Consider the following 23,873-nt stretch of genomic DNA (forward strand, 5'->3'; position numbering starts at 1 on the left):
GGAAGGAAGGAAGGAAGGAAGGAAGGAAGGAAGGAAGGAAGGAAGGAGGGAAGGAAGGAAGGGAGGGAGGGAGGGAGGGAAGGAATTCCTAGGGGCGCCTGGGTGGTTCAGTTGGTTGAGCATCCAACTCTTGATTTCAGCTCAAGTCCTGATCTTAGGGTCATGAGATTGAGTGCCGTGTCAGGCTCTGTGCTCAGCGTGGAGTCTGCTTGAGATTCTCTCTCTCTCCCTCTCCATCTGTGCCCATCCCACTCCCTCTCTCAAATAAATAAGTCTTTACCAGCATTTGTCATCATACTTATTTCCACTGTCCCCTATAGTTCCACAGTTAGTATCTGCAAGCTGATGTCCCCCCAAACGAGTGAAAGCTCCAAGGGAAAGAATCACGTTATTTAGTGATTGTTGGATTCCCGCCTAGTGAAGAACAGTATGTCTTGCATATAGTATTTACTCAATAAAACATTTACTAAATGATGCTTGCTTTTGAATGAAATCAACACACAGAGTGCAGGGTCAGAATTAATTTTTTTTTTTAAAGACTTTATTTATTTGAGAGAACGAGTGAGAGAAGGGGCAGAGGGAGAAGCAGACTCCCCGATGAGCCGGGAGCCCAATGTGGGACTCGATCCCAGGACCCTGGGATCATGACCTGAGCTGAAGGCAGACGCTTAACAGACTTAGTCATCCAGGAGCCCCTCAGAATTAATTTCTTTTCATAGCAGTAGATGATCAAGAAAAGAAAGGATGTCTATTTTCTGTAGAGTAAGGAAGCTAGTTTAAGTCTCGAAATTACAGCTCATGTCAAAAACTGTTAAAGTCCTAAAGCATTAGGGTACATTAAATTACCTAAATCCTCTCCATCTGAAAGCTGTTAAACAAACAAAAAAACCCCTTCCATATACCTAAGGAAAAAAGGGGGTGGGGATCCTCAGAAGAAATGAGAGCAGGCATTCCACACCCGCTCACTAATTTTAAGGATTTCATTAATAATATGAGCCATTAATCCACATAAAAATATGAAAGTGAATTATACATAGATCAGTAGAAAAATATCTTTATTAGAAATTGCAATACCAAGAACATAATGCCAATCACAGATTATATTATCAATGAAATAAAGTCTGCATTATTACTAGATGTATGGAAACATGTAACAGTTTCAGATCTTCAAGAGTAAGCTAGGGCCAGCCAGATTCATTCCTGTGTTGAAGTAAATAAGGATGAAATAAAAACTGCCAAGACTCTGCCCTCTTTAGTTCTCCTTAAAGCAAGATTCTTGAAAATGCCACTCAGGTAACAGGGATAAGCAGGTGCCAACAAGGTCCAGCAGGAGCAACAGAGTCAGAGGGAAGGATCCAGATATAATCATACCAACACATTTGTTATGTGTATTTTTTGGCCTGACTACATAATTTGATAGCTTTTGTTTACTTATTTCTCTATTAAAATTAAAAAGAATCAACACTGTAAGAACATTAAGGCTTAAAATTTTAACAAATATCCAAAATCTACTTGTTTCCTTAGTACTGACTGAGTCCTCAGGAAAAAAACCTAGATCTATTTGGATGAGGATTCCAAGTACAGATGTCAAAAGCAATAATAAGAGTAATAACTACTGTTCAGTAAGTCTATGTGCCAAGCACTAGATTAAATCCTATATAAACACTATCAAACATATTCTTCAAAGGGCTTTAGGTAGTGGGTATTATTACCCTCTTTTTACAGACTGGGAAGTAAAGGCCCAAAGATGTTAAGAAACTTGCACGTGGTCATACAATTGGGGAGGAGAGAGACTGGGTTCATGTGATTTCAGATAAAGCTCATGATCTTAACGGGTTTATTACACAGATTATTTTAACATAATCTGCCAACTGGGTTTGGGGCTTGCACGGGTTGACTGCACAGTCTACTCTGATGGCCCACTTTGACATCTGGCTGGCTAACTTTGGCCATTTAATTATCATCAGCACTTTTAGAAGAAGATACAATAAAAAAAGTTGACAACTGAAATTCAAACTTTATATAGTGAATAGGGGACCATTGTTTAAAAAAGTTACATTATATGTCATTATTGGTCTCCCACTCGTTCTCCAAATAATCAAGAGTTTGTACTATCATAAATACTCACTGGCAACCCAAAACACTGTCTTCGGTATGTGAGTATCTACAAGGGCATGTCCAAGAGACGCTGAGTTCCCTAACCTACCCTTTCCAGTGAGCTAGAGGACCCTGCCATCACCCTAAGGTTTCAATACATGCTACATAACCAAGGCCTAGGAGCATCACCCCAAAAGCCTGATTTATAGAAATCCTATCCCTGAAAAACATCTGTTATCAGAGTCTTTCTGCTTACTTTGCTTCATGACAGCTAATAGCTCAAGCTCAGGCTTCAGCTTTGAATGACAATTTCCACCACAAGAACGTCATGCATTTAACATGGTAAAAAAAAGAATAGGAAAGAAAAACATAATTTTAATAGGCTCCACATGAACTTTTATGGGCTAAGAGTAGGTTGTTTCCATTACTATTTTCTTGAATTCTTAAATAATCCTGTTAGTTTATGAATCTGATTCACCTACATCTATAATACAACCTGCCCACCTCCATGGCTACAAGCAGTATACTGGGAAATACTTAAAAACCCAGCTCTTTGGGAGAAAAATAGTAAGCATCATGTTTACTACAAATTTTCCTAGTATAAAGGATGTGTAGCATATAATCTATAAATGATAATACAACACTCTTTATTGTCAATTCCATATAGCCAACTGATTCTTACAGAATGCTTCTGTGAATGTTTGCCAAATTTTTGGATTGCAACCAACCTATAATTACAATGGATGAAAAATAGTTCCAATATGAATATTGGTTGAAATTTTCATTTGGGCGCCTGGGTGGCTCAGTTGGTTAAGCGACTGCCTTCGGCTCAGGTCATGATCCCGGAGTCCCGGGATCGAGTCCCGCATCGGGCTCTCTGCTCGTCAGGGAGTCTGCTTCTCCCTCTGACCCTCCTCCCTCTCATGCTCTCTGTCTCTCATTCTCTCTGTCTCAAATAAATAAATAAAATCTTAAAAAAAAAATAAATAAGAAATTTTCATTTAAGTTAATAAGTAAGACAAAGATGCTGAATGAAGAAATGCAATTGTCAATCTGTGAGTGACTTTTTTTGATGAACTGGATATTATCTTTTGTATATGCACATAATGGCTACTTAATGTCAGATGGTTAAAAAAAAATGTCAGAGGGTAATTATTAACATTTTCTCCTTAATTTCTTTTCCTCAAAATCTCCCTTACTTTTTAAATCTAAAATGACAGCCAGCAAAACAATAAATCAAGCTTTGATTTGTAGAGTTTACTAGATTTCCAGGGTGTCAGCATTGTTGTATCTGAAATCAGGCATGGTGACATTATTGAATTTGGACTTAGGAAGAGATGCAGAGTAGCCAGCACTTCATAGTACTTCTATTATGTAGATGATACAAGATGCCAAGAGCCTCTAGTGCATAGATAATGGCAAAATGCACTAGGATAATTAGAAAATGATAGGTTTTAGTCTTCCTTGCTTTTTTAAAATATAATTTAATTGTAAGTCTGTGTAATTTTTTTTTACATCTGTATAATTTTTAATAATGGCTGTGCTCATCAGTTGGCTTACAAAATTCTTGAAACTGAGAAACTGGCTTTCATTGGTTGATAAGAGTTGACTCTAGCATACCACAGGGCCTCACCTTCTCTTAAAGTACTTACTTTTTTAAATGTTATTTTCAGTTTTAGGAGAAATTCACAAGTACAAAGCAATCTGGAATCCCAATGTTCTCAAAACAGCACTAAAATCAGAACTGTATCATTAGAGTAATCACAATGAGAAACCAGAATGGTCTTTTAGATAGCCTGTTTCTTTTTTTTTTTTTTTTAAGGTTTTATTTATTTGAGAGAGAGAGCACAAGCAGGGGGTAGCAGCAGAGGGAGAAGCAGACTCCCCACTGAGCACAGAGCCATATGTGGGACTCGATCCCAGGACCCCTGGATCATGACCTGAGCCGAAGGCAGCTGCTTAACCGACTGAGCCACACAGGAGCCCCTCAATTTTATTTTTTAAGAGCATATGAATTACTAGGTGTTTTCCATAGAAATTTTTATTTAAGTTTCTAGCTAAGGAGTATGAAGTTCAACACAATAATTCCCAATTAAATCATTTGTATTTTTCATACTACTTATTATTCTTCTGTGGAACAGAAGCAATATTAGCCTCCCTAATTACGAAAAAAAGGTTATTTACTATTTATGGACTATTATTGTACGTTATAGGAGCCAGAAGTTTTAAACATTATCAGCATCGTCTCAAATAGGACAAAGCCTCATACTTCAATATCACAAGCTGGTGTAAGGGCTTAAGTCCACACCGTGTCTATCTGCTTTGCTCCTGCAAGATCCACTGCAGTGTGCATGCTGTTGGAGGGCTGGCATCTGTCAGACATGTGTCTCATAACGTGCTATATACAGGAGAATGCTGACTTATTTAAATAGCTGGCAATTCTCCCTCCAAATTCCCATCGTTTAGGCCATTTTAAAATATCCTTTCTTCTCTCCTCTATTTATAAAGTGGATGGGAACTTGAGGAACAGCTGATGACAGAGTAGACTCGCGAGAAAAACCCCAGCATGCCTGGCTCATCTCCCTGAGCTTTTGACACTGGAGGGCACCTTAAATACAAGCCTGGCTTTCCTGATGTGGATTCTTTACCGTGGCTCCCCATGCAATCCAGTCTACCTGCTCTAGCACAATTATGATATTATTCAATCTGAGACTTGCGACTGAAATACAAATGAAGTTTGGAAACGTTGGAAAGATGATGGATGGGCTTTATTTATACTGATTCAAAGGGGGATCTTTTGGGCACAAAGAATGCGAGAGAAGGGCTCGGGTATGACTTATGCGTTGCTCTTGAACCTCAGCTGGCCCTCCACTGCGGAGACAAACCAAGCTTGGCCTCAATAGAGGTGGCCGGGGAGTGGTATGCAAAGGCTATGCAGAGTTCTCTGGCCTCAGAAAATCTTACGTTCTTCAAATGACCCTATAGGAAAGGATATTCATAACCTACTTCCCCACCGTTTTTATTTCCCATTCTCCATCTGAAGAAGAGCTCACTGAAGACCCTAGCATATGTGAAGAAAAGAAGGCGACTTCCTGCTTAATGTGAAAAAGGTATTTACTGAATACCTACCAAACCTTCACTGTGACAGGTATTTGCTGAGTGCATTTACATAGCTCATGATTTCAACAACCGCACAACCTCAATATTGTGACTGCTAAATTCTGTATGAGGAAATGGAGTTTCAGAGAGAGAAGATAATTTGCCCAGGTTCAAAGAGCTTGTCCGTGGCAGACCCAGGATTCATACCAAGGCTTCTGTCTGATTTAATTCTGAAGTCCTGCTGTTTTCTAAAAAACAATTTGTTAAACAAAAAATATTTTTTAAATACTAGATTAGAACATGAAAGTGTATCTGTGTTTTTCATTTGGTTTTTAATTTCTGCTTCCCTTTTCAAAAGACATTATTTTTCAAATAGGAACATTATAAGAATAAGACATGACAGGGTGTTTATTGCTGCTGCTTCTTGGGTGGTTGTGGTATGCAGCCTTATGATTAAACCTACAGTAAGAGTATGGCAGAGTCCCAGCGTGACACATCTTAACGTGTCCTATGGTTGGAAAGGGGAATTACCAAGGTTTTGCAAAACTTTTAAAACCTTGTGAAAGACCTTGATAGTAAAAAAATATATATAACTGTTTTAAAGTGTGGAAGTCCTGCCTAACATGCAATGCTCACAAAATTGTATCATTCAAAATCTTCAGAAACCTGAAACAAGCAGCTTGATTTCTCCACCGTAATATCAGCAACTAGAGATAGAGCAACTTCAAAGCACTATGAAACTTTAACCAATTATTTCTCCTAAGAGCTGTAGGAATATTATTCTATCCATTTGCTGATACCCAAAAAATGAAGATTCAAAATTGAGATTAAACTGAGTTTTTGATAACTAGTGGATCTCAAAGGGAACAGACAGAAGAAAAAAGAGATGAAGGGAAACCGAGGCAGGCACTGAGAGCAGAAACTCATGGAATGTTAAGTGCCGAGTTATAGAATTTTGGTTGAGAAACCAGGAAATAAAGACTGATTTTCAGAGTGGGCTGGTATTAGAAACTGTGTTGTGTATGTTAGGCATATATTTTTAACTTCTTAGAAGACAGAACTACATTTATAAAACTGTTTTATATAAAACTTAGCTTAATAGTAAATGTATAAAAATGAAAAAAGCTATAATGATGATATGCAAATAGGTAGCTAGGATTTTATGACAGATGGGAAGTTTCAGGTCATATACCTGCACAAAGACATTATTTTTCTAAAATCTGCCTCTTTTGAATATCACATAAAAGGTAGATTAAAAAAAATGAACTCTAGAGGATGCATTCAAAAACAGATTACAAGAGATAATAATCTCCCCAGCCCTGAAGGAAAGCAGAGTATGAATACTTTAAGAGCATATATTGGCCCTAAGCACCCAGACACTGTTCATACTTGCCTAATACTGATTTTTTTTTTTTTTTTTTTTGGCACCACAAAGTCCAATGTGTTTTTTAAAATAGTATTTTCTTAAATTTTTTTTTTCTTCAAAGAAGAGAGGCAGAAAATGATCTCAGAAAAAAAGAAAAACCCCAGGAACAAAGCTGTCATGTTCTCTGTTTCAACTTCACAAAAGAATTCGGACTGGAAGCTTGAGCCTTTCAAATCTCTTGTCATTCAGGATATGAAATTCTAATCTAGCGGCATGGCCAGTTGAGGCTCAGACTTAATCAAATATGCTGACTAGCTGAAACAGGAGGTGGCTCACTTCCTTACTTCTGGTTTCCATCTGTAGTTGGCTCCTCACTTGCAAATTATGACAGTCACTTGCTGTGCAAGCAATGAAAATTCCAAGGTAGGGGAGGAGAATCAGTGGGCACCTAATTGAGTTTTACTAGATGAAAAGTTACATCACCCTGTCTCACCTCAGTCTCCTCTGTCTTTAGGGAATTGCTGAATTTTATATAAAGCCTATTTATAAACCACTGCAAGTGATACTTACATTCATCTTGCACTGTGACATCATTTCCTCATCAATAATTTAAGCATAAGAAATGGATTAAAGGGACTCTGAAGGGACTTCTCACACATGAAAAAACAGAAACCGGCTCAAGTCCCCAAAATATTAATTCAGTCCTCTTACCTTGTTCTTTGATCTGACGAATTTGCTTCACAGTTTCTTTTAAGATTGCACATTTGTCAGGTTTGAAGTTAAAGTTGTCTATATCATTAAAATTTGCAAAAATCAGCTCTGCAAGTTCTTCAATATATTTATTTTCCTGTTCACGATTACGTTTCTCATTGCTCCTCTTGGGACTAAAAAGGAGATACATGTTTTTATTATGAATTTGAAAAAAAGCTATTATAAAAAATGTAAGCATGTTAAACAAGTTCTAATACAAAGATAGCAAACAAAAGTTACTTACATAAACATGGAGGTACTTTGGGGGGAAAAAAACCCTCAATTTGCCCTAAGTGTTGCATGTTTTTTGAAATCAAACTCACCCCAGTACATGATTATAGATTTAATTGTATGATCATTTGTTCAACGTGCATGTCTCCCACGGGACAGTAAGCTTCACAATGATAAGGCTCAGGACGATTTGCTCATCACTGTGCTTAATACAACACTTGGTAGAAGTAGGTATCAAATTTATTGTTGAATACATAGAGGAACGTTTTAGAAAGGTAAGGGAGATTATGTTATAAAATTTTAAGATTAGTAAAAGAAGAAAGGGAACCTAACCTAGTTAGAATAGGAATAAATAAATTGGCAGGGATTTTTGGTAAAGCATAAAAAGATAAAAGTAAATCTCCATGATTTCATAGACTTCTTTAGAATGTTGGTAATCAAACCAAACAATTTTTTTAGATAATGCAAAAAACCACAGTACAGCCAGAAACAAAAGCGAAACTGACCTAGGGTATTTGTTAACTGTCCAAGCTGAATGACGTGCAAAATATACACAAATGGTCCAAGTTCAACTAAAGTTTTAAAAAGTTAATGCAAGAGAGGGAAAAATAAAAATTGGCAAGATCTTCGCATTTGAATTCGACAAAATAGCAAGTTCCCTTTGATAATAACAGCACACACCTTTTTTTTTAGTAGAGGACCCACTAAATGACATTCAAACAATACAATAAGTAAGAAATATAAGTTGTTTAATGTAGCAGCTTTCTGTATTTTTAATATATAATTATTTGTATGTAATACCAATTGATAAGAATTTGTACTCAGTAATAGACTTCCATCTATTTGCCTCCAAGTATTAGCTTTATTTTCATAAACTAATAAAGCTGAGATAGAAGACAATTTCTCCATTTCATAGTGGTTACACAATTTGTCCAAGATCACCCAGTGAGTTACTGGTAGAGCAGAGACCTGAATTTGGTTTTTCTAAGTCTCAATTTTATTCCTAACTTCTACTTCATTAAGTACAGGGAAAGGCAGGGAATGGATGGAATGCATGGAAGAGCCAAGTTCCCATCTGGACCCCTCACAGCCCCCCTCAACCTCTCTTCAGCAGCACCACCACCCCCCCACCCGCAAGATGAATAAACACATGACAAATAGGTGAGAAAGGGGAGCTAATGTGTTACAAAGTCCCGAGAGCGCCCCGGAGAGTGTTCGGGAGAGGGTTCGGAGACTCTCCACCGCACCGCACACCGCACCGCACCCTGGCGCTGGCGCAGCACGAGGTAAGAGAACTGCGCTCCATCAGAACAGTCTCCATTTTATCAAACTGCCTCCTCGAGGGAACTTCCAGGCATTAAAGGCAGTTTGACAGACAGATGGTTGTGGATAGCCAGGAGGTACCGGGGAAATCTAGAGGCCACGTAGTGGAGCCGAGGGTCGGGGGCTGGAATGCGCACAGTAGCGATTTAATACACTTGTTCTGTTTGGCAACTAAAAGGGGAAAAGGGAACATAAAAAATTTTTGCTCTTTCTCCTTTTCTTCCTGTCTTAATGACTTTTCCTAGTCCTCTTCCCTGTTATTCTCCATCTGATCTTTTTACTGGCTATTACTCCATCTGATCTATTACTTTAACAGAAGCTGCTGCTTTTATTTAACTTTTAAAATCATTTATATGATTTAAGTAATCAAAAGAATGAAGTCTCTCTCCTACCTTTGTTACCTAGTAGCCTAGTTCTCATCCCCCAAAATGGGTTAACAACACTTAAGTGTTTCATAATTACCCCAAAACAAATGGTTTATACAAAGGGGTAGTTTATACAAAGGGTAGTACTCCATAAACATGCTTCAAAACTTGTTTTTCTCTGTAACAACGTTCTTAAGAGATTCTTTTTATATCAATCCATTAAGCATCTTCATTGTTTTTCATAGCTGTATTGCATTCCAGGTTATGGAGGTATCATAGCTATTTAAATAGTTCCCTACAAACATTGAGGTTTTTCCTACTCTTCTGCAATTATTAAACAATGCTGTAATAAGTAAACTCAGTGTCTATCATTTTGCCAGTGTGAAAGCATACTGCTGGAAAATTCCTAGAAGTGGACTGCTAGTTCAAAGAGGATACCCATTTATAATTTTACTAGATAATGCTAAATTACCCTGCATGGAGATTAGAACTGACACTTCCATCCATAATATATGACATGGAACTTGCTTTAAATTACTTGTTTTACTCACTGAAGGGCCACAATCTTTGTTACCAACTCAAAAAAATAAATAAGTAAAAATAAAACTTAGTGTAAAAACAGCAAATTCTACTATGGGGTATTCTTGTCTTTATCACCTCCTGTGATCTAACAGAAAAGAAAATGTGGAAGACTCAAAATTATATAATAAGCCTGCTTTAATAGTCAAGTACACAGGGGACATCAGAAGAAGTATGTAGCTTTCAGTCCTCTTGTAAAGAATAATAAAATCTGCAACTGATCAGCATAACCCAAATGTAAGTTAAATAATATATATTCAAAGGTTTAACGGTTAAGGAGGAAAAACAAACAGTATTTCAATTAGGTGTCAAGTCAATGCTGCATGCATGTGGCTTTCATGGGCAGTACTGATTCTGTTTCTCAGCAAGAATCTAACCTGGGTCCAAGCTGGTCAGGACATTCCTTGCGCTTTCTTGTCTCTGCCCTGGATGGGTCAGAGGTGTTTTCTCCCATCCCACTCATCTTGAACACATATCAGCAACTAAAACAAGAAATGGGGGAAAAAAAAAAAAAAAGAACAGAGCTGATGATAAAGTGCCTGATCAATTTACCACCAATAAAAGAACTTCGACTTCAATCAGAAATTTGACAAGTTACTGATGATGAACATTGTTTGGTTAATATGCACATGTAACTTCTAATGAAAGGGCTCAATTTTTTTTTTTACCTTGTTTAAAAGTTAAGTATTTGTAAAGGTTCACATTTCAAAAGCAAACAAGCCTACCTCATTGGGCCCAGACTCTTTAAGCAGACATTGCATTTCAGCAGCGCCATGAACTACAATCTGCTGGCCCTGGGTTTCTGCAGCCAGCCTTCAGTTTCAGGAGTGATCTTGCACCATGGGGAAGCTACAGGTGTTGTAAGGGGCTCCTCCCAGTCTCTGTTTTGGGTTGGCCAATGTGAAGTCTGTGCTGCAATAGCTCACCCATGACAGACAGCCCTGGGAAGAAGCAGTGCCCCACCAGTAAGCTGAATGTTTCCAAATCCGCCCAGCTACATCTGACCCACAGATCCTGGCCTCGCACGAGACCTCCAGAAGCAATGCTCCCCAAATAGAGGATGTTTCCGCCTCCCTGTGGAGTCTCCAGTTCCCTCCACCCCTGCGGCAGCGGCCTCGATGCTCCGCCCTCGCCCTCCGCCCTCTCCCTCCCAGCCCTCTCTCCCCGGCAGCTCGCCTTCCTAAGCACACCTCCCCTCGGTAGTTTCCTTTCTCACATCCTGCCACTCCTGAGGCTCCCTCCCTCAGCTAATTCTAGCTGCTATCACCAATTCTAGCTGCTATCACCGAAGGTCTTAAAATATACTTTAAAAAAAAAAAAAATCAGGGAACATTATTGACCCTAACGAAGGAGGACAATTACTGGCTCCTGCTTGCTGGATTCCTTCCAATAAGAAAATAAAAGGATATACAGTAAGAGAGTGTGTTCACATTGGTCATCATCAGTAAAATCAAAATAACATTTAAATACGCAAAGAACAGAGTGATAGAGGTTTAAATTCTATGAGAACTAAACAAAGGGACTAACAAAGACGCTGGGGAAATGATGTAGTCGCTTAAGCACACGGTGCTTAATAACTGCTTAGCAAAAGAAAAAAAGTGCAGCCTAAAAAGATTAAGTCAGCATTTAAAAGTCTTTAATCTTAGAGTTTCAATTCTCTGCTATTTCCCCCTTCCTTCTGTCTCCCAGGCTTCTAAAGTCACCTTCACCCTCCTTTACTTTCTGTAGTGGCTTTTCTTCCTTTCTGGATTGGAAAAATTGGATGGAAGGGCAAGACAGTAGAAGAAGGTCAAGGACTTCAGAAAAATGCCAGAGAGTTACAGGTTCATGAAGAAAGGACAAAGAGGAAGGTGGGCGAAGAAAACACCGATCATTTTATCATTGTCACATACCCATCAAACTGCCCAGCGTTCCCTCCGTGAAATCTGCGATGCTCAGTCTCCCTACAAGTATTTCTTCTGGTCACAACTCTGATCCAAGAGGGCAGAGGAATGAATTTTTTTTTAGAGTCATGTGGAAGTAGGACGAAGAAACACTGTATCAGTTGAGGGAGGCTGCACCAATTGCACATTATATTCAAGAGGTCACACAGGAGGGAACAATCTGAAAGCTAATGCCTGAGTTTCCTGCCGTGGGAGCAATGTAGCTAAGTCCCAAGGTCCTGTACCGTGGGCACAGTTTGGGGCTGATAATAAGTATAATCTGTATTTAGTTATTTGTTTAGCATTTAGTATGCACCAAGCAGTTGCTGGCCATGATTTAATCATCAAAACAGACTATGAGAGGCAATCGAGCAGAGAAGCTGTATGCACGTAATCCATGTCCAAGCTCTACCACTTGGTTAGTTGTGGGACCTTAAGAAGTTACCTCTCATGGCTTAATTACCTTTTCTGTTAAATGGGGATAATTATTAGCATCTCCAGCGCAGGGCAGTTGAGCAGCTTAGCAAATGTCAGAGCTGGGATGATTTGTACACAGGGTTATACACTCCCTACTTTTAACGAAGATGTTATGGCAAGGGTCTCCTCATCAAAGAAGCCATTCTTCCAGTACTCACATAAGCACAGGTCAGGAGGGAGAAGGTGCAAGATATGGATTGCATGCATCTCCGTGCTTGACTCTTTCCCCTCACCTCAGTGTCATTGTCATTGTCAATGTCAATGTCATCTCAATGTCATTCATTCATTCATTATGTGTCAGGCTAGGTGCTCAAGAAGCACAAGGAGGAATGTTGCTCTCAAGAAGAAAACAAGAGGGAGATACATCTGTACATGGGGAAAACAGCAACAAGTAAACTTGGTAAAGGTATTCTATAACTGGCTCACACTCCCACGTATTGTAAGGTCCAAGAAAGAAGAACACTCTGCTGGCTGGGACAGGGAGGTACTGAGCTGGCCTTGAGGAAGGTCTGGGCGTTCTAATGGTGAGGAAGGGAGCCAGGGCATTGCAGGAGGTATAAAAGGACAGCGGGTGAAGCAAAAACCTCAACACCAAAATCCTTCTCGGATGATACCTATGAACATTCCTTTTCACCATTTCTCTTGGAACCACAGTTCTCATGGTTTTACTTACAAGCATGTAAGGAAAAATACTACCCATCCAATCTCAGTAAGCTTTTAACAAATGACCTTCACGATTTTCACTGTGGAAGCAGTGTTCTATAAATCATAAAAATTCAAGTAAATTTTTATCATCAATATATAACATTCAATATATAACAAAATGCCCCATAGAGCAGCTATATGTATTAAGTCTGTTGATGAAAATGGCTATTTGCCCCCCACAAAGTATCACCATATATATTAAAAAATATAGTACTATCAGAAAGATCAGAGAGCTTTTCAAAAGACAATATAAGTGACTATCTTACTTAAAGTCTGTACTCAGTTTTAGCTTCAGCCATCATCTATCTTAAATTTCCCAAAACATATATACTAGTAATTGTAATGTTGCACGAAGGGACAGAACTGATATATTTCAACTAAAGGGCTAGAAGGAGATAAGGAGCAAAGCAAGGAGCTAACAATTTCCGGTCTAAGGATAGAAAACCATTTGAGCAAACTGTTTATATTTTACTTGAGTCTACTCAACACTGGCTCACAAGCCACTCCATTTGTAACTTAATTTCCTCCTTTTTTTTTTTTTTAAGATTTATTTATTTAATTGACACAGAGAGAGAGAGAGAGAGAGACAGCAGGAGAAGGAATACAAGCAGGGGCAGAGGGAGAGGGAGAAGCAGACTCCCTGCTGAGTAGGGAGCCCGATGTGGGACTCGATCCCAGGACCCTGGGATCATGACCCGAGCTGAAGGCAGACACTTAACCGACTGAGCCACCCAGGTGCCCCTTAATTTCCTCTTAAAATAAGTTATTATGGGCTAAATTTTCTCTTTATTATGTGATCGTACCTTAAACACATTTCCTCAAAATAAAAAAAAATTAACTTTATGAATGTGCTTACTTATTTTTTGGTGTCTACCCCATATGTCCTCTTTTCTGAGCAATTTTCCTGAGGCTATGTCCAGTACACACTGCCAACCAACCTGTAAACCACCAAAGGAAAGAAAAAAGAGGGGGTCTGTAGTAATTAGGGGCAGGCGGATGCACTCTGCCAGCCATGGCCATCAGGCTGGGGATGCTCCCTCTGAACCACTGCTCATCAACCAGGGGAAGACAGACAAGACTTCAGATGGAAAAAAAGAAGAAGAAGAAGAAAGAGAGAGGAAGGAAGCAAGGAAGCAAGCAAGCAAGCAAGCAAATTTAGGGCTGAAGCCTAGAAAGGAGGAGGGTGGTGGAGGTGCTGACAGGCGGCAAGCAGCCGGTCCTGGGCGCCTCTTTCTTGCCTGCCACAGGGCTAGAAGTAGATGAAATCCTGGAGCAAACGTGTGGATTTATGCCCTGGTCCTTAGTGGATGAACCAAATAAATAACAGTGAGCCTCATTAACGAGGTGCTCAAAGAGAAGTGTGGTGCTCTATCTAGAGGACTCTGATACTCTTCATGCCTTAGGTGAGGCTCAGCTGGCAGCAAGCATCAGTATTTCACACTGGAACGTGTGCTGGAGCTAGGTGAGTGAATCCCGCCCCCCCCGCAAGTGACACAGATAAAAAACAGAGAAAGAACAACAGATTCAATACATAGATTTATGACTACTAGTGTGCACTTAGGCACAGAAAAATCATCTAAAATATCATCTAAAATAAACTCTATGTATAGATGAGTTTTATTTTTTTAAGATTTTGTTTGTTTGTTTGTTTATTATTTATTTGTCAGGGGTGGGGGAGAGACAGCAAGTGAGCACAAGCAGGGAACAGCAGGCAGAGGGAGAACAGGCTCCCTGCTGAGCAACGAGCCCGATGAGGGACTCTATCCTAGCACCCCGGAATCATAACCTGAGCTGAAGGCAGACACTCAACTGACTGAGCCACCCAGGCATCCCTGGATTGATGAGTTTTAATGCATTTTTTACAGATGAAAGTTAAAAATCAATTCCCAGTAAAAGGGTAAGAGACGGAAAAAAAATAGTGAAGGGCAGCACTCAAGGTTTAGAAATCTTATTTTATTTTGAAAGTGGGCCTAAATTAATAGTTTCTTAAAGTTTCCGCACGTTTTGAACATTCACATGAAATTAAAATTCTCGAGCGTTTCACTCTCAGTTCTGAAACTGTTCAGTGTAAGTCACAAAAACTGAAAAATGACACAAGCAAACTCTTGGGTCGTATCTGATGGTAATTACAGTCATTGAGAACAAGCCAGTTTCTACCAGATGTGGGGGGTTGTGAAAGGACAAGTCTGGAAAAGGAGTTTCAATTTGTTCGTTCTTGTTATCTACAACAAACAATAATCCCGCTCTCACTGTGACAGTACCTCCTCCCTTACATCCTCTGATACCAACTTGTATAAACTAGACAGTAAAGTGTTACAGCCATCAGAATCAAGGCCTGCTTTTTTTTTTTTTTTTTAAAGTAACGATATTCTGGGAGGGGTGAACAATGCCAGTTATATCCTTAGCATATCGAGAGAAAGCAAAATGCAATGTTAAAGCCTCAACACAATTAAAAACTGAACTCTTTGTTCATGAAATTCATCAACATAACTTATCAGGTAACAAAGCTGTTGTTCACAATACAGCCTCATACCATTAAAGCTAGTTAATCATCCAGACTTCATACAAACAATAATGTGCATTTTATCTTTTATCAGTACTGGCCATCTTCCAAATAAGGCCTGTAAAACTGTCAGATTTATTATATGTGGAACAAATTCAGTTAAAGAATAAATAAGGATAACACTGTTGCTGAAATCCAAACATAATGAGTGATCAACATCAGATCTCTCTATTGCTAGTTCCACAAAATAGTTTTTAAAAGTTAGACCCTCTGAAATTCCTTACTTTGAGATGAAATTTATAATGAAATGACATACAAAGAGCTGTTGAAACAACTTCTCTTATCAACACCTACAAGAGGAGGTGCTGCCCGATAAATCATCTAGCTCTTGATATGAGCCCAGAAAGGCTCCTACAGCTTCCATGGCCTTCCAGGTCCTTTCTGAACTCTTTTTACAAGAGATACATGACATTGCTGTGTGTTCTGTAGTCTGATTCTTCATACACTTTGTAAGACTAAGAAATACTCAAGCAATACTGCCGCTGTACAATAAAACTTCACTGAAATGCTTTTCTGCTTCTATTCTATTAAATTACGAAAGGATAATCCTTTCAGAAGCCCACCTCAGTAGTGAAAGATGCATTCACTATTTCTTTATCACAAGTGAAAACATTTGCTCATTCTAAACTCGAAACATTTTTTTCCCTCAAAGTATACTGTGTTCCGGGAGGGGACCCTTTACTTTAGAAAGAACAATTTCTGGGCCAGTCTCTGATAAGTCAAAGAGAAAACAGTATCTAATGCTCAAATATGCCAAATGTGCTTTTGGATGTAGATGCCTGAGAAAGGCAGAAAGCAGAGAATGGCCAGACCTTGGAAGTCAGTAAGCTGATACAGAGATAAAAACACGGAATTGACGGAGGAGGGAAAATACCTCTTTGCAAAATGTCAAGTGGACAAAATCACCCTAAGCAAACATTGTTTTGGCAAGACCCCAACTCTTGGCAAGAATCAAATAAATATTCTCTGCAGTAAATATACAGATTATGCAAGGATATACTGTTGCCTCATATAAATAAGCAAACAAAGGAGCATTACACATGCAAATGTTAAGTCGAACTGTGTAGATTTACTAAATGCAGGGAATGAGAGCACACAGAAAAATCAGACTTTTTCTTTTCACTGGCAAAACAATTAGTGCATTGAACAGTGACAGAAGATGCTATACAGTATTTCAAAAATAAACTAGCTAGTCAGAGGGTATATTATTTTTCTCAAAGTGTTATAACCCTTTTGAACTAGATCATAAGAACACTTTTAACTTCATCTTTACAAAACGCTATACTGCTTGCTTTTCATACAATATTAATTTACCTCACATATTACAGTATGTATCTACAGATTCAAACTCGTAAAACTGCACGTTAATTCATACAGTGACAACAGTTTGATTATTGTAAAGTTTTAGGAAACTCACTTCCTACAAATATAGAATAAAAGGCATCTTATTTGGAAACAAATTCTCAGTTTAACTTCACTAGTTCTGAGCAACTTACAGTATGCCTGACTTTTTTTTTTATTAACTGCAGTAAACCAAACGCAAAGTACTATTATTAGGACATGATTTTTCAATAATAAAATACTACCGGTTTCCAGCTGGAGACAGGATTAAGGAAAATAACACAGCCTGCAAGTCTGTCCTGCTATCCCCCCCCAAGTGAAATGGCTTCAGCACCTACCTTGCCTCATGCTGTTTCTTACTCCACGCAAGAGTAGTACAGTGTATAAACAAATGTTTAAGCTAAAAAATTCCTTCCTTTTCAATGTGCTCTTAGATTTACTTTGGTATAATGGCCTTAAAGTGGTATATTAGACAGTAACTAGAAGACATATTCCATTTTCTGACTGAAAGCCAATAATACTCATGAATTTTTTAGCTGAAAGACACTTCAAGATGCCATTGGGAAGACTAATAAACACATCAGGCTGCAAATGGGCAGCAGCAGCTCTGTAACACATGCTGCAAGAACCAAAGAAATGGGGAAGTTCGCGTTCACCGGGTACACAAATGTTTTGCTGTAACATTTCCATCATCCACAGAGCTCCTAGAGAAGGAAAACTCCTCTCTCCAAGTCTGATCTGAGCAAAATCCACTGCAGAATATGTCAGCAGCAGAGAGCCGCTCTAAACTATCATTACCAACAGAGGGAAAAATGTCTAGTCTGACATCAGTGGCAGAAGATGGTTCCTACTTTCTGAATTCTCATAGGCTAAGTTCCTTAATATAGCCAGTCGCTGGGCTGCTTCTATCCCCAGCGACGTCAGCCAGCGCTAATATGGCCAGAATAGCAGGGCGACGTTTCAGTAAGGCCTCGGACTCGTGAAGACACGGGGAAGAAGCTGCGTCCCTTGCACAATGTAAGCACGGCCCTCCCCTTCAAGCATGGTATTACTTAGCCCCTAGTCAACATTCGTAACACCAGCTTTCCCTGGAGGCTTAGTATTCTGGAAAGATGTCATCAAACCAACAACTACAATGTAGGGCTTGTGTTGGAGTTTCATAACTTGTGCAGATTAAAATTCATTTATCTGTCTTTATTCTGAAATTGACTTTAAACTTCTTTTTGAGATCAAAAAACAAAGTCCTAATTTATGGGAAAAACTTACGGAAATGGCAAGGGCAAGACCGTCTGTCTGTTTCTATATAAAGAAACACTTTTATTACGTACTTTTATTATTCCAGTTGTAAACCGTTTTTAAATGAATAAATTAAAGTCGTCTCTCATAGTATGGTATGTTGGGGTTTGTGTGTGTAATACTAGCATTTAGGAAGTACTTACTATGAGTTGAGCACTTGGTACACATTTTCTTGCTTAAAAATCCCCATTTTCATGTTTATATACCTGTGTATACACACACTCTCTCTCTCACCTTTGCAGATCATCGAACCTCTCTGAGCTGTTTCCACGAGTAATTTGCCCAAGTCACACAGATTATAAATGACAGGTCAGGAGTCAAACTCCAGGCATAACTGTAATAACTATCACTCACTGAATACTTACTAGCTTGGCAGGCGCTATGTACTTCACGTATATGAACCCCTCCAGTGCTTGTAACAACGTACATTTAGCCCCATTTTACAGATGAGGAAATGGAGATACAGAATAAAGCAACTTGACCAAGGCCACGGTTAGAAGTTTTAGAGCTTATAAGTGAATCCAAACACTTCCTCATTTCTTAACCACTGCAATGTGAGCACTGTATTTCAATACTTTCACTAAAGAGAGAAACAAATTAATATACATTATAGAAAGCAGCATATTTTAATTTGATCACCAGTGAATACATAATTTGAAAGTACTTTTCTTTTTGCTAAAAATCTAACGGTTATTATTGCAAAATGCAAAACATTTCTTTCTACAAAAAACATACATACTTTAGAATCATCCATCTATCCACTCAGTACCTAATTAATGCACCAAGTACCATTGTAGACATTGGAAACAGAGCTACGAGTCCCGGGCCACCTGAAGCTCACATTCTGGTGCAGAGAGGAAATCATGCCTCAGCTCACAAAGCAATTATTCCCTGAGGGGAAATGAAGTAGTATTGTTACTATTGAATTTATTATGAAGTTACTGAAATAACAAAACCAGCTAGAAATTTTCTCTGGCACACTAAGAACGCGGAGTTTCATTCCAAACAGTAAAAGCTGCCTTTTCCTATAGAACAGAAGTAGTAATTGGCTAATTTTAAAAGTCAGGTTATCAAGAGCAATTATAAAAATGACACCTACTACCTTTAATCATTTCGTTTTAACTTTAAACATAAAAATATACATTTGAGTATCAGTCTCCACTGGAGTTTCGTATTGATATTATTAAGGCATTGTCTACTCAATGTCTAAAACAAAGCTAGAAACTGTAGACAATCTGATTTCTTATAAGTGCTTACGAGGTGTATTTTTATTATTTTTCCTATTATAGATGTGTTGCATATACTTATTTGACAGGAATTTTTGTCCATTTGAGTTTTTCAAAGCATTCATCCTGGTCTTTATAGAAGCATATGTGTCTTTTTAAGCTCATACTTAATTAGTTACATAATATTTCATTAAATGATGTAATTACAACAACCAGTGGCATAACCCAGTCGAGATAAGAAGCCGGCGCTCGGTAGCCACGCAGCGTCACTGCAGGGTACGGAGGGGTGGGGTGCCGCAGACACTCAGGGCAGAGCAGGGGCAGTCCTGTGATGTACGGAGGGGAGCGCAGCGCATGTGATTATTGTAGCCCGTCGGTCCCAACGGAGGCTGATTAAGAAAATCAGCATTCATGCAAAGGTAACGTAAAGGCGAGGTCATTCAACAAATAATCCTGAACAGCGCCATGCCACGGTTCTACATATTGGGGGATACCACAATGAACAAAGCAGACCAAGTCTTTTTTTTTTTTTTTTAAAGATTTTATTTATTTATTTGAGACAGAGAGAATGAGAAAGACAGAGAGCACACGAGAGGGGGGAGGGGCAGAGGGAGGGGCAGACTCCCTGCAGAGCAGGGAGCCCCATGCGGGACTCGATCCCGGGACTCCGGGATCATGACCTGAGCCGAAGGCAGTCGCTTAACCAACTGAGCCACCCAGGCGCCCCCAGACCAAGTCTTTTATCCATGACTCTTACGTTCTAATAAGAAAGTGGAGAAGGAAGAAAGAATAAAACAAACATTTTACTTTATCAGATAGTGATCAGCACTTTAGAGAAAAATAAGGTACGGTTAGGATAGAGTACAGTGTAGCTTTTTAAATGGGTGGTCGGGAAAGTTCTCCTTTGATAGGGTGACATCCGAGCAGAGACCTAATAGACCTCTAAGAGTCATAACAGAATTTATTATGCAACCATAAAAGCTGTACAATGTATAGTGGCTCAGAGCACATCCTCTGCTGTCCACTCTGGTTTGGAACCCCAGGAATATCACATATTAGTTACGTTATTATGTTAATTAATCTCTTTGAACCTAAGTTTCACTTCTTCAAGAAATAATAATACCTATCTCCTTAAGTTTGTTGAGAGCAAGAGATGTAAAGAGCATATAACAGTGACTGGCACCTAAGGGCTTATTTAATAAATGTAAGCTATTTATTATAGGTTGAATTTGATAGCATGTAAATGTTTATGAAATAATTTAAGCTGATGGTGAAAACAGAGAAGACTATAGAAAAAAATTGGAAGAAAATTCATCATAATATTAGCAGTTAAATTGTTTTGATGGGCACTATGGGCATAATTTTTCTATTTTCCAAATTTCCTTTCATTAACGCATCAGACTTTTATGAGTTTACAAAAAAAAAAGGAAGAACAGAAGAGGGAAAAAAGGGAAGAAGGAAAGGGGGAAAGGGTGGAAAAAGGGGGGGGGGGGGAAGGGGAGGAAGGGAGGAAGAAGGGAAGGGGAGGAAAGAGAGTACCCTGGTTCTACTGCTGGGAAAAACAAAACAAAACAAAAAGCAAGCCAGAAAGAGATTTTTTAAATAATCAGTTCTCTGGAATGCAAATTATAAATGTACAAGTTCTTTACATGCATATTTTGGGGGAGAATATTGCATAAAATGAGGTAAGCCTACCTTACAGTAAAAGTAAGAAATACAAAGACTACCCCAAATGAAAGAAATAAATTGAACTTCATTTAAATGAAATCTGAAGTATAAATTATTTCCTTTGATAAAACAAAAGATATCCCACAACAGTTTCTAGACTACTAAAACGATCTTACAACCAGCTTATACTTCTCCAAATTTACTTCTGTATAAGAAAGACGGAAGCTCTTGGTCATTCTGGACTCATCACTTATTTTCCTTAACCTCAGGAACTTTCTCATATTTTCTCTCTTAAAGCAAGAAAAATACCCACATCGTAAGAGCCTTCCAGCAAAGGTTACTAAAATTGCTCTTCTTCCTCAGGAAAATCATATCCCTCAAGCCAAGCTGAAAAACCATCCTCTTTATGAAGGCTTCCTAGATTCCAGCAGGAAAAATGAAAGGTTCCCTTCTACTTGTTCCCCAGCCCAAGGTGCATAAAATGAAAACCACACTTCTTTCTCTTCCATCATTAGCTGCTTCCCTCTGGAGAGGGTCCAGGGCACTCTCCTAGCCAGCTCACAGTGCTACCTCCCACAGCAGTTTCTGGGTACCACAGGTGAAACTTGGGATACTCATTCTTTCCTGCCTTTTCTCATTCTCACTCATTTTAATTCCAGACTTTCTTGGGAGTTATCTCTAATCAAACAGGAAAACAAAGTAAGGGGCAAAATTTTTAAGCACGTCCCAGGGATAAAGTATAGGAAACAAAATTCAGTGCTTGTGCTTAGAGGAAAAACTAGCACAGGGCGACAGGCCCTTTGGCAGTTTAAATTATGTTTCCTTACTAGGGTAAAACCTGTGTGAGAAGTCTTTCTGAAGTATTATTTTTTTATGTTTTTTTCCTCTGTTCTCTACCACTCTTCCACAGAAGTGGAAAATGAGCAAGGAGGAAAAAGTTGGTTTGGTGGGAGGACCTCTGAATCATTTTCTCACCATACCAATTCCTATAAACTTTCTTTTGGTCACATCATTACAATAACTCAGAACAGTATTTGCTGTGAGGCAGTGGTTGCCATTAAAAAGAGAAAAGGGCAGCTCTGGATCGACAGCCACCCCCCCCAATCCAATTTGGTCTTACAAAAACAAACCAAATTAAGCATTTTTACCTGCAAATAACACAAACCCACAGAATGATTTACTGAGAATTACTAGAATGTAGAAAGTTATTTATAGGAATCATTATTCTAAAAACATTTTTTAAAATAAAGTTGGCAATTAAATATGAGCCAAGCACTATTTTTTTCCTCTCTCAAATGTTGGATTATCAGTAATTGTTGAATCTGACCATACCATAGTAGTTTAGGGGAGATTTATGTTTAAGTTTCCAACTTGGGACACACAAACAGCTTTCAGAGGTACAATCCTATTGTTATTATTTTGACTATATACAATAGAGCCCAATTCTCTGACCTCAGGATCAGAGGCCAGGGAGCCCTCAGGTTTTGAGGACTTTTGAAGAGGACAGAGACGTGTCCTGGAGAGCTGTAAATGGAGGGTTTTCTCCCTTTAATAACTTCAGATGGAGAGATATGGTGTTTTGTAGAACTAAAAATATAATTGGACTCAAGAATGGTAGCTTCTAATTACCCACTGGGTAGTTTATAGAATTTAGACCCAAATTAGCTTAAAGTGTGTTACAATAATAATTTAATCGACTAAATAAGGGTAGCCTAGAACAGGCATTGAAAAGATTAAAACAAACTCCCATTGCAGAATGTGTTGTTCTCTACCTTTTTCTTTCATTAGTCCTAAAACATGCTTTCCACTGAGAGTAAAAATTGTTTTGTAAAACCTACACCTATGGATAAAGATCTGTAAGACTGTTGCACCTTATTTAACCATAACAGGTAAGTAATAAGCTTGAAATGACACTTAAAAGAACTTAAGATAATTGCTTGACACCTCAGAGACAGCTAACTATATTCTATTCCTTTTGTCTGATCCAAAACCAAAAGGGTAAGAATTCATTCTGAAACTCAAACCCTGGCTGCAGTTGGGCTAGACACATGGAGAAAATTAAACTGGCTTTCAATTATCACAACATACCACGTGTGTCTTCATAACACAGGCATATGATTTCTTTAGTTTGCTGTTTTGTTTTAAGCCAATGTTTCAAAACCTACAGCAACGACTATTACTTAGGGTAAAACACATTTGGGCCTGGACGATTACGTTTCATGTAAGATTAAGTTTCTAATTAATACAGGTAGGTCTCTTTTTGGTATTAAAAATATAACCTAAATTATAGGGTTTTAATTTAAAAATCTATTTGCATTTCTTTCTTTCTGATGTTCAGCTGTACTGATAATTACTAAGTAAGCTGCTAAGGGCAAATTACTGTGTTCTATGGACACAGCAGTACAATTACTGAGTAAGAAACTGAACTTAATCTCAAGAAATCAAAGATTTAGGAGGAAGAAACAAGAATGGAATTAACAGAATCCAGTATATATGAAAAATACAAAGTGCTCCTAAGGAGAAAATTGCTTCTTGTTGTAGGGAGCCGTGGCGAAGGTTTTATGAACGCCTGAGCTGGGTTTTGAAGGGTAGGCACAATTTTTCAAAGTGAAGCTGGGGTGGGGAGTGAGGGTGTAGGAGATATGAGCAGAGTGCCCGCCGATGTGCCGCAGTTATTGAAGAGCAAGGCTGGGCCAGAGTTGCTGGTGACACATACCATTCAACAACTGGGGAGCCCCGATCTTTCCGTCCTCACCTACCCTCTCTCCCTCCAAGCCTGCTGTCAGGCCCTGGAACGGTGGTCTGAAAGTGCCGCCTAGGAAGTGTCACAAACACACACTCTGGCTCCAGCCCAGCCCTAGTGAA

The 23,873-nt window shown here is 38.8% G+C and overlaps 1 protein-coding gene across 9 annotated transcripts in view; it reads right to left on the minus strand.

The window, feature by feature from the left end:
* Window positions 1-23,873, minus strand: part of NCOA2 (nuclear receptor coactivator 2) — a 288,748-nt gene that overhangs the window by 97,741 nt on the left and 167,134 nt on the right. For 6 of the 9 annotated variants that reach the window (XM_035011307.1, XM_035011310.1, XM_035011315.1 and 3 more), the window contains 2 exons: window positions 10,188-10,292; window positions 7,274-7,446 (listed from right to left, as the gene is read on the minus strand). In XM_035011307.1, coding sequence (XP_034867198.1) covers window positions 7,274-7,446; window positions 10,188-10,273 — 259 coding nt within the window. In that variant the 5' untranslated portion in view covers window positions 10,274-10,292. Of the gene's footprint in view, window positions 1-7,273; window positions 7,447-10,187; window positions 10,293-10,535; window positions 10,950-11,702; window positions 12,409-18,883; window positions 19,290-23,873 lie in introns of those variants that run through there. The other 3 variants (XM_035011311.1, XM_035011308.1, XM_035011312.1) reach the window with 3 other exon arrangements.

Source organism: Mirounga leonina, unplaced genomic scaffold, assembly GCF_011800145.1.
Source record: "Mirounga leonina isolate KUSES-001 unplaced genomic scaffold, KU_Mleo_1.0 Mir_165, whole genome shotgun sequence".
Taxonomy (NCBI): Eukaryota; Metazoa; Chordata; class Mammalia; order Carnivora; family Phocidae; genus Mirounga; species Mirounga leonina.